The sequence below is a fragment of the Triticum dicoccoides genome, chromosome 2A (assembly GCF_002162155.2).
Source record: "Triticum dicoccoides isolate Atlit2015 ecotype Zavitan chromosome 2A, WEW_v2.0, whole genome shotgun sequence".
Classification (NCBI taxonomy): Eukaryota; Viridiplantae; Streptophyta; class Magnoliopsida; order Poales; family Poaceae; genus Triticum; species Triticum dicoccoides.
Genome location: NC_041382.1, coordinates 590,877,287 through 590,888,226, shown reverse-complemented (window position 1 = coordinate 590,888,226; position 10,940 = coordinate 590,877,287). Strand labels below are relative to the sequence as shown.

General features: G+C 45.0%; 2 protein-coding genes across 4 annotated transcripts; one reads left to right on the top strand and one right to left on the bottom strand.

The window, feature by feature from the left end:
• Positions 1 to 2,883: 2,883 nt before the first annotated feature.
• LOC119355569 (uncharacterized CRM domain-containing protein At3g25440, chloroplastic-like) lies at positions 2,884 to 6,067 on the top strand. Of its 3 annotated transcripts, none has more exons than XM_037622390.1 (4): positions 2,884 to 3,250; positions 3,887 to 4,160; positions 4,508 to 4,915; positions 5,325 to 6,067. In XM_037622390.1, the coding sequence occupies exons 1-4, from the start codon at positions 3,102 to 3,104 to the stop codon at positions 5,904 to 5,906; spliced, it is 1,413 nt and encodes a 470-aa protein (XP_037478287.1). In that variant the 5' UTR covers positions 2,884 to 3,101; the 3' UTR covers positions 5,907 to 6,067. The 3 variants fall into 3 exon arrangements, with proteins under 3 accessions (XP_037478287.1, XP_037478286.1, XP_037478288.1); XM_037622389.1 differs by having other exon boundaries at positions 3,851 to 4,160; XM_037622391.1 differs by having other exon boundaries at positions 3,008 to 3,250; positions 3,867 to 4,160.
• A 321-nt stretch (positions 6,068 to 6,388) lies between these two features.
• LOC119355570 (B-box zinc finger protein 24-like) lies at positions 6,389 to 7,649 on the bottom strand. Its single transcript, XM_037622392.1, has 2 exons — positions 6,983 to 7,649; positions 6,389 to 6,890 (listed from the first exon to the last, which is right to left on the bottom strand). The coding sequence occupies exons 1-2, from the start codon at positions 7,490 to 7,492 to the stop codon at positions 6,636 to 6,638; spliced, it is 765 nt and encodes a 254-aa protein (XP_037478289.1). The 5' UTR covers positions 7,493 to 7,649; the 3' UTR covers positions 6,389 to 6,635.
• Between the last annotated feature and the right edge of the window lie 3,291 nt (positions 7,650 to 10,940).

The window sequence follows — 10,940 nt, the reverse complement described above, 5'->3', positions numbered from 1 at the left end:
TATATGAAAAAGGTAGACACCAAATCATATATTTGAAAAAAAATCATATATTTAAGTAATTGTGAACCATGTATACAAATAGTTTTTCAAACGTTTTACAAAAAATGTGAAGTGTGTATAAAAGATCTTCCTTATTTATTAGAAATTTTCAGAATGTATATGGAAAAGTATATATCAGCACATATTTTTAGAAAGTTGTAAATACTGTGTCCAGAAAATATCAAAATTGTATAAGAATAAATTTCAGACGTATACAAAAAATGTTAATGGTAAATAGAAGTAAAAAATTCAATTATATCTGAAAAATGTTGATAGTATTCAAAAAATGTTTTCCAAATTTCAAAAATGATCAGGAATTTCGAAAAATATATGTAAGATTTTAGAAATGTTAATCATGTGTTTGGAAAAAGAGACACATTTTTTTAAGATTTCTATGAAAAATGTAAAATGTTCATGGGAAAACAAGAAATCATACAAGTATTTGAAAGAAATGTTAACCAGTGTATTTAAAAATAATTAACATGTATTAAAAACATTTGAACTTGTACAAAAAGTAAACATTTATTAGAGACATTAAAACATGTATACAAAATGCTCTTGATATATACGCTAAATGTATATATGAAAATCATCTATTCCAAAAAATGTTAATTGTGTATTAAAAAATATCTAACATGTATAAAAATAATCTTTCACATATATATGAGAAATGTACATAGTAAACCGAGGAGGATAAAAACATCACAAGGAAAAGAAAACAAAAGTCCAGCAAAAAGGTTCTCAAAAACAAAGAAAAAATGACGAAGACAAGAAAACACATAAAAAGAGAGAAAACCCAAAGAAAACCAAGTAATGCTGGTGAAAAAGAAAGGGAAACGAAGAAAACCAAAGAAAATCAATGGCAACCGAGGAAAGAAACAAAGAAAACTAAGGAAAATGAAGATCAAAAGAAAGAAAATTAAAAACAAGAGAAATCGTTGAAGAAACAAATGAAACCAAAAAAGAGAAAAAAGAAAACTAACGAAGAAGAATGGAAACAAGGGAAAAACAAAATAACAATGAAAACTGAGGAAAAAAAGGAAGAAACCGGTGAAAAAAGCAAAGAAAACAAAAGACCCAAACAAAACTAGGAAGAAACAAAGGAAACCGACCTATGAAAAGGAAAAATAAAACAGAAGAAATCAGGCCCAGAAATGATAAGGAAACAGAAACGTTCAGGCGAGACAAGAGTTATACTCGCTATAAACAAGATATAGGTCTTGCGGGAGGAGGTGCGGGTAGGTCGCTGAAGAGCCCCCCCGCCCCCTCCCTAAGCTTGACGTGAGAGGGTAGGGCAGTGCGAGACACGGCCGGCCCAGCTCGGTGGAGGCCACAACCTCTTTTTTAACGTTTTTCCTTTCTTTCTTCTTATTTTGTTTATACTTTCAAATATCTTAAATAAATATATAACTGTTATATGAGGAATGTTTAATGTGTATAAAGAGAAAAAACCATGTATATGGGAAATGTACATAAAAATATATTATATGTATGAAAAAGAGTTGATAATGTATTTTTTAATAATCATTTGAAAAATGTTAATTAAGTATTCGAAAAATGTTTTTGATATATATGAAAGATATACAATGTGGATGTGAAAAGGTACTTTTCAAAGACAAGTATTTGAATAAAACGTTAATAATCTATTTTAAAAATATGAAACGTGTATAAAAATGTTCCTGGTGTATACAAAAAATGTAGAATGTTTAACTGAAAAATGTGTATAAAATATTCTTGATGTATACCCAAAATGTAGAACGTGTATTAAAAAATTAAACATAAAAACATAAACTTTAGAAATTATTGATTGTGTATAAAAACGTAATCATATATTTCAAAAATGTTGATTTTGTATAAAAAAAAGGTTAATCACGAGACGACCTATGAAAACTAGGAAGAAACAAAGACCCAAACAAAAGTAGGGAGTTAAATATGCCGGCTCATGAGTGTGTGCAACGTGCGTGTTCACTAGATGGGACGGAGAGCTGGCTAGTTCAGAGCCCAGATTTTCTGCACAACTGCCTTCGTGCAGATTGTAATCGTATGCTACTTCGCTGAATAAAGCTCTCTTTTCGGTGCAAAAAAGAAAGACCCAAACAAAAGTAGGAAGAAACAAAGGAAACCGATCTATGAAAAGGAAAAGTAAAAAATGTCGGTAATGTACAAACTGTATTAAAAAAGTTAGTCACCAAAGGTAATTATTTGGAAATATATTAATCATCTCATTCAAAAAAATTTAACTGGTAAAAAAATTGTTCCCGATGTTTGTGAAGATCTAGAACAGATATTTTAACATTTTAACGCGAAAACATAAGTTTTGTAAAATGTTCATATTGTATAAAAAGTATTAATCATATATTTACAACATTTTAATCGTGTATTAAAATGGTACTGATATATACAAAAACTGTACAATGTGTATGACAAACGTAGTCATTAAACATAGTTTTGTAAATTCTAATCAAGCGCTTCAAAAATCTGAAATATATGAAAATATATACAAAAGTAACAACTCATGAACGAAGAAAAATGAAAAGCCCTGAAAAAATCGTGAAAACCCATGCGGAAACGAAGAAAACCAAAAAACCCGAAGAATATGAACAAAACTAAGAAACAAATAAATAAACAAAAGGAAAAACAAAAAATATTAATACGTGGGGAACAAAAAGCTTCATGCGAGACTATCTTTGGACTCGTGTTGAGCGAGATATAGTCGGCAGTCGCAGTAAGCGTCATATAGGGTGGACCCCAACAACATCCCAGTCCAGTGGGCCAGTGCATTTCGTTTCTCCGCTTTGTTTCGCCTTTCTGCGGCCCACGCTAGCGAGGCGTCGTCCCCGTTCTTCCTCCCCGCAGGATTCGCGCACGCTCAGTGTCCACTCGCCGAGTCGCCATTCACCACGCCCGCATGCGTACCGGCACAGCACCTCAGCTACCGCGCGCGCCACGCCGGCTCTCCATATGAGCCGGCCCGTGCGCTACCCCAGAGGCCCCGAACCATCCACCCAAGCACGCGCGCACGGGCTCTCTCGAACTCTCGCCGTACGGTGCTACGGGCGCGCATGGCCGGTCGACTCCTCTTGCTCCGGCAGGCCACAAGGAGGTGGCGCCTCCAGCGTACACCACCTCCGCCCCCTTGCCCCTCGTCTGGCAGCGTAGATGCGACGGCGCCTTCCCACGGAACAATGAGGCTCAGCGCACCACCTCCGCCGTAAGACACAAATCTGTCGATTCCTTTCTTGCCCGTTGATTCTTATTCCGAGTTGTAAATGAGGTTTAGTGAGCGATTTTCGGGAGGTTTTGGTCACCAGGGCTTCAGGCTTGTGCTATTGATGCAGTAGGTTTGCTCCGAAACAATAGTGACTTTGAGGTGTTCGATGAAATGCCAAAGGCATGAACTGTTTCATCTATGTTATGCTTTTGCTTTTGTGGTTTAGTGTACTTGTGTGTGCACGCAAGCTGACGAACACGTCGAGCTCTTGAGTGTGGTTCTCGCTAGGCAAATACTCCCTCTATTTTTATTTACTCCCCATATTAGGTTTGACCGAAGTCAAACTTTACAACATTTACAGTAACAAATCTATATGATGTGAAAATATATTCAATTATGAATCCAATGGTATTGATTCGGTGGTGTGTATGTTAATATAGTATTCTACAAACTTGTTGAAACTTTATAAAGTTTCTTTTTTTGCGAATGAAACTTTATAAAGTTTGACTTTAGATAAATCTAATATGCGGAGTAAATAAAAACAGAGAGTGTACAATAATGTAACAATTCTGTTATTTCAGAGTTCTGATGCTGTTGTAGTTATACTTTTCACAAGGTTTTTTACCAAGACGACAGGTTCTTCAGTTGGCCACGAAGTTATAACCTTCAAACATGCCGTTCTGTCCATACCAGTCGACCTGTTAATAGTCAAAATCAAGATACGGCAACGGGTCCACAAAATACTGGGGCCATGGTATCCGTTGATGATTCTGGCAAACCAAAAGCGAAGAGGAAAAAACTTAAAGGAAAGAGGGCCGTAACAAGGTTTTTGAAATCCTTGAGATGGAAAAAGGAAAGGGAATTTCAGAGAATGACCGCTGAGGAGAAGATTTTGAAAAAATTGAAGCTAGTAAGTTGTTATAGACTTGTATCTTTATGAAGATTTTTTCAGCCATAAAAGAATGATCCGTGTCAGAAAAAAAAGCATAAAAGAATGAAGTTTGCTTGACTTTCACTTGACGTAGCATGGTTTTCTAATACCGCTGGTCAGTATTGTCATGTAAGGTATATTACTGCAAGCTGAATTTCCACCCTTGAGGTGGGCTATCTTATTAGATTTTTAAATCTATGTTTGTGATGTTGCTCTCACATTACGATGAATCTACGTGTTTCCTTTTTATGAACTCTGTTGTGAAAATTTTCTTGTAAATATATTGTTATACGGTTGGCTTTTTCTTATATATTTTTCACTTAAAGGCTCGAAGGAAGGAAGAACGACTTCTTGCAGCTTTGAAGAAAATTGAGCCAAATGATCCTTCAGAACCCACACATGATCCTGAGGTTCTTACACCTGAAGAACACTTCTACTTCCTCAAGATGGGCCAAAAAAGTAAAAATTATGTGCCTGTTGGAAGACGTGGAATTTACCAGGGAGTGATCTTGAACATGCATTTGCACTGGAAAAAGCACCAAACCCTACAGGTAATTGTGAAGACATTCACACCAGAGGAGGTCAAGGAAATTGCCTCAGAGTTAGCAGTTCTAAGTGGTGGTATTGTGCTCAGCATTGAAGAAGGAAATACAATTATTATGTACAGAGGAAAAAACTATGCACAGCCACCACCCGAGATAATGTCACCAAAGGTTGCACTTCCTAGAAAGAAGGTATGTTCTATCTCTGCTATCATGGTCAAGATATCAATGTATGTACAATGTATGAATTGTGAAGCGAGGTTATAAAAACACGCACAAAAACTAGCAAAAGACCGGCTTCAAGATTTCAAAGAAAGACAAGCTCAGTAAGATCCTCCTGATTTATGCAAAAGCCTTAATAAGATACCAATTTATCATTCATCACCTAGGTTTAGAACATAACAACAAAAGGCATAGTCAGCCAATTATTTTCAGTTGGTAGGAAGGGTATTCTGTATTCTAGTCAGGAAGTCAGGATCAAATAGATCCAATATAAACAGACATGCAGGATGAGAATGAATAAAGGATAACTAATACACTGTCCTGTTATACCTTTTAGTGTTAGTACCCTGCTTTCTCTAAATCTAGCATTTCTAATCAGGCACTGGACAAATCAAAGTATAGAGATCGCCTCCGAGCTCTTAGGCGGTACATTCCCAGGCTTGAGCAGGAGCTTGAATATCAGCACGCCCTGACGAAGTTAGCTGGAGGCCTTATAGGACAAAGTGCGGCGAAAGACATTGCTTTTATTTCAGACTCTACAAACAGTGTGTCCGTGAATAAAGATTCTTCTAGCTCAGTTTACAACAGAACTGTATCCGAACTCCTGTCAGAAAATGTAGAAAGGTCTGAGAAGTTGGGGGATGAAAATTCTGAGGTTGATGATGATTCAACTTCGGAGTCTATCACATATTCAGAATCCGAGGATCTCTCTGACATGTTTGAGACAGATTCAGAGGAGCAAGCAGAAGATAGCAAGGAGCGCCCTTTGTATCTAGATAGGCTGGATAAGTTTCTCCCAGAAAAAGTCGATAATGAATCAGATGATTTTGAGGAGCATCTGCGGAAGATTGCTTCACTCTCTGACAAGGCAGATTCACCCGCAAAAGAACTGAAAATCTCCGAGCTTGATGAGATCGATAAAATATTCCTAAGAGCTAGTTCATTGCTGAAGAAAAGGTGACAGTCAAATTAATTTGTATACGATTTGCTTGAGCTTTTCTAGCCAAACATTTATGTGCAGTTTGCTTGGATCTTCCAAAAAGAACTGAGAAATACTGGTAAGTGGTCACAGACTCTCAAACACTGAGCTGATTCATAAATCTTACTGAAGAGCATCCACCATTTTCGCGGCTTCATTTTCTTACTGCAATCTAGCGAGCTCCTGTGATGTTGCATAATTAGTAACCTGAAATATCGCAATCAAGTTATGGTGCGTGCTTACATGATTTTGTTTGCTTGGCGACATGTGGTTCGTCAGTTGGTGTTAAGCAGTAGCCATCCTATGTAGTACTTGTTGATTTCCTTTTTGTTCATTCATTGTTGTAGAAGAGCCATTATCCCAGGCTGCTGTGCACGATGATTACAGTACTATATTGGCTGTAGTTCAAGCATGCTGTGCACGGTGATCTTCCCTATGCATTATGATCGCCTCTTGTTTACAGGTGGTTGAATTTTCCACAGTATAAACCTTAAAAGCAGTACATGTTTTCCACAGTATATTACACTTATAAACCCATCTCGTTTCTGAAAGTATTTCCCCGAATCGCCTTGCAATTTCATATTTTCCACGGCAACTAAGCGATCGGCACAAAAAGATGGCAGAATCCGTTTGCATACATGCACACACGCGTATTAGTTTACTACATAGTGCATCACACATAGTACGACCTATATATTCAGTTCAGATATCTCATCCAAGATCGGGAACGAGGAGGTAGTCCTCGTCGTCGTCGTCGGGCATCTCCACCCTCGCCTTCTTGCTCTGGCGCGCGCCGGCTGCCTTGTAGAAGCCGGTGTTGCTGGCCGGCTGCGGCGAGGCGAAGAGCTCGGGCACCTCCGCGGCGGTTCTGCCCCACTTTGGTGCCGGCGCCTGGTCGTCGTGGAACAGGTCGATGTCGGCGAACCACTCCAGCTCCTTGAACCCGAGAGGAGACGGAGAACCCTTCTGCAACAGCAAACCGATGGAGACACGTTGAGATGTATCCATTGGAGATAGCAGGGAGACAGTGGTACGTGGTTTGTTGCCTAGCTCCTTGCCTTGTCGCTGGACTCGTAGTCGGAGAACTGCAGGAGGTCCTCGACGGCCCAGCCAGACGACGGCAGGAACGGCGAGGACGGCACCTCCTGCGCTGCGGCGGAGACCGGTGCCGCCCTGGGGGGGGCGGCGGTCGGCGGCGCCTTGGGCTTGGAGGGCGGCGGGTGGGTGTCGGCGTGGGCGCTGCAGACGGAGCTGAAGCCGACGTGGATGCCGGTGGCGATGTAGCGCTGGTGGTTGGCGGAGAGCGTGCCCTGGACGTGGATGGAGTCGTCGCAGTCACGGCAGAAGAGCGCCCTGTCGTCCACGCAGAAGACGAAGGCCGGCTTGTCCTGGCACACGTCGCAGCGCGGGAGGCCGGGGGCGGCCTCGAGCGGCAGGCGCTGGTGCTTGCTGGCCAGCTTGTTGGCGGCGTGGATCTGCACGTCGCAGCGCGCGCACAGCGCCGCCTCGTCCGCGCAGCACACCACCGTCGCCGCCGCGCCCTCGCACGCGTCGCACTGGATCCTCATGCCTTCGCTTCCTGGCTTTGGTCGCTCGCTCTACGGCTCAGCTCAGCTCAGCTCAGGCTTCACGTGCGTGCGTCGATCAGCTACTGGTCGAGAAATGATGGGAGATGGGAGTGGAGAGGCGACGGCGAGGAACGAGCGGCGTATAAATTGCTGCGACGTGCACGGGCGCGCACGCTGGAGCTTCGTGTGGACGAGAGAGGCCCTGCGGTTAGGCGACGGCCGGTCACTGATGAGCAGTGCCTCTCGCCGCGACCGGGAATTTGATTTGGCTTCGATTTGATTTTGGGTGGACGGGGACGGCGGGGCGGGGGCCCTCGGAGACGGCGAAATCTCGCGGGAACTGAAGGTTGGGAAATTGTGCGGTGGCGCTGAGCTGAGCTCCCCTCCCACTCCCAGTTGTCACGTTGCGGGCTCGCGGCGTGTGAAGCAGGACTCCGAATGTGATGTGGGAGATCTTTCTTTCGTTTGCGGTTTGGGCGGGCTCTCGTGCATGCACGAACGGGGAGACGCTAACGTCACGTCGCGCATCACGCACCGGTGTAATTGCTTGCTGTGGTACGTTCGTGATAATCGACTGGTTGGTCTGCTCTCGTAGTACTACCTCCGTTTCAATTTATAAATCTTATGCGTATACCTAGATTGCTAATTTTATCACCTTAATATAAATTATATAATACAAAAATTATACGGTTTGAAAATAGAGCATCTGAAGTTTATATTAATATATTTTTTATAATATATGATTTGTATTAAATTGGTCAAATTAACGACCTAGAGGCACGCGCACGCTTTATAGACTGAGAGAGAGGTAGGGGCTGTTTGGTTTGTGACTAACTTTGCCAAATGTTGCCACGCCTAAAGCTAGGCAAGTTTGACTAACTTAGGTGAGTGTTTGGTTCAAGCCACGCCTTAGGCAAGCCACACTTGAACCCCACATGACATACACACAAAAAATGTGGCAAGATTTCCTTAGGCTTGCCAACTTGTGGCTTTCATTTTAATGAACTAACCTTAGGCAAGCTTGGCAAAAATATGTGACAAAGTATGGCAATGCTAGGCCTAGAACCAAACAACCCCGTATTACGATCGATCGAGCGGCTTGCAGGAAAAGCCGTGCCGCCTACGTTCAGAGGACGGACGCGAGGCACGAGTACAAACAGGAAGGTGGTAGGTCACCTCATCGGGTCTGGTCATTAAACTTGGTTCAGAGTTTGCTTAGGGAACTCTGACCTATTCATCGCAGGTTTAGCAGACGTTCACCATGGACTAATGCGTTCCGTTCGTCAAGGGACGATCGCGGCTGGTCACGGAAGCGAACGGCATCCAGAACTCACGAGGAGTCTGAGAGCAACTTCAACGGGCCGACCCAAACGGATGACGTTTTTATCCGCTTTTTATTCGTTTGGATCGGTCACCCGCCCGTCGTCCGTCCGCTTTTAGTTTTGGATCGGCAGTGCGTCTAACGGGCCGACCCATTTTCATGACCGCACGTGTTTAATATCGTGCCGTCGTCCTGATTCTAGCGCTCCAGCGCGCGGGAAAGATTCGCGCGGGGAAAGCGGCTTAGCGCATGCTGATTTTGGCGCTCCGGCGCGCGGAAAGATTCGCGCGCGCGCCGCGGCCGGCGCTTGTTATAAAGAAGGCGCTCCCTCCACACTCTGTCGGCCGCCCACTCTCTCCGCCTCTGCGTCACCATGTCGATCCGCCGCCTGGGCGCTTCGGATTTTCGTGGAGTCCGCGAGCGCCGCTCCGGTGCCTTCTCCGTCGAGATCTGGTTTCGTGAGAAACGTCTCGTCCTCGGCACCTTCGACACCGCAGAGGAGGCGGCCCGCGCGCACGACGCGGCGGCGTGGCGCCTCCTGAGGCCTCGTCGGGATATGAATTTTCCCAACGTGTCAAGCCAGCGGGCGCAGGATCTGGCGCCTCTCCCGCGGCTTTTCACCGACGAGGATCGTCGTGTCCACTGGAGGCGGCAGCGTCGCCTCGCCATCGCAGAGAAGGACGTGAAAGCCTTGGTGGTGTGGCGCGGAGGCTACCCGCAGGACATCGTCGACGAGCGCCAGTTCTACAAGCAATTGAGATCGAGGAGGGACGCGAGGAGGAGGGAGCGAGCCGCCTATCGGGAGGACAAGCGTTCGCGGAAGCAGGTAGCTCAATTGAAACTGAAGCTACAAGAAACTTCGAATTGGGACTTTGAAGACGAGCAGCTTGCTGACGTCTACCTTCAAACGTCGGAGGAGAACATTATCGAGTCAGAGTCAGAAAGCGACGAGTAGTGGTCTTTTTCTTTTATATGTGCGCGCTAGAACTATCTATGTATCCATTTTAATCTGAAAAAATGACCGGCGGCGTCGGCGACGTAGCAGGCGGGCGAGTGTGTGAATCCAATATGCCACCGACCAGCAGGCCCGATGAGGAAAGAGGACGAGTGCGCACGCGTCTATTTTATGTCCGCGCCGACGCAAATCAAGTTTAAAAATGGGTCGAAAATGGGTCAGCAGGCGGACGAAAGCGGACTTGAATCGGCGCGTCGGACCAGCTTTTTTGTTCGCACCGACTCAAACGAATGGTCACGGACGAAATAGGTCGCCCCATTGTAGTTGCTCTGACTGACGGCCGCTGCTTGCATCCGGCGAACGGAAGGCCGATATTCCTCGGCGGGCACCGTTTGAGTTGGCGACACCTGTCTCTAGCCCGAGAACCTAACGGCGTCCGAGGCTGCATCCCTAGCCACATTTCAGGACGATATTTTGGGGCCAGGGGGGGTGAGGCGTGATGTGTCATGTCTGCGCCGAACGTGCACTCAACACCAAACACGCGCCTAAGTTTCACGTCGAGTTCGTTTTCAAAGGGCGCGTCATGAACGTATCCGAAGGACATCATCGTCCATGTAGCGGAGGCAAGGCCACCAAACACCCTTGTACGGAGCGCTCCGCTGGAGCAACTGAATGGCACGACGCATCCGAGCCATGAAAGCAGGCAAACGTCCTTCCCAAACTTCTCATGCTTTTACATGTTTTTTCATGATAAAATAAATAAAGACATAGTCTAAATAAGTTTTTTTTGGAGCACTTGAGGAATTTATGAGTGTGAGCGAACGGAATGACAGATTCACGTTCACATTCAAGGCCCGGTCCACCGACGGGTGAGTCCCTCTGCGCCGTTCGTAGCTCCTGGTGCTCATTTGTACATGCAGGCATGGGCGGATCTGGGCCCCAGGCAGCCCAGGCCATTGCATGGGGCGTGGGATTTTTCTTAGCCTATATATAATTGGTTCGGCCTGGGGCGCAGCCCACTTCCAAGCCCAGGCAGCCCGGCTAACTGGCCCAATCGCCCAGCGCCCACGCCATCCCTGCCTGCTTCCTGTCCGCACGGTGGACGAACGAAACCAGTCGCCCCTTCTTCCCCCGACTTGACAAACCCTAGGCGACCAGGACCAGCCGTCCCT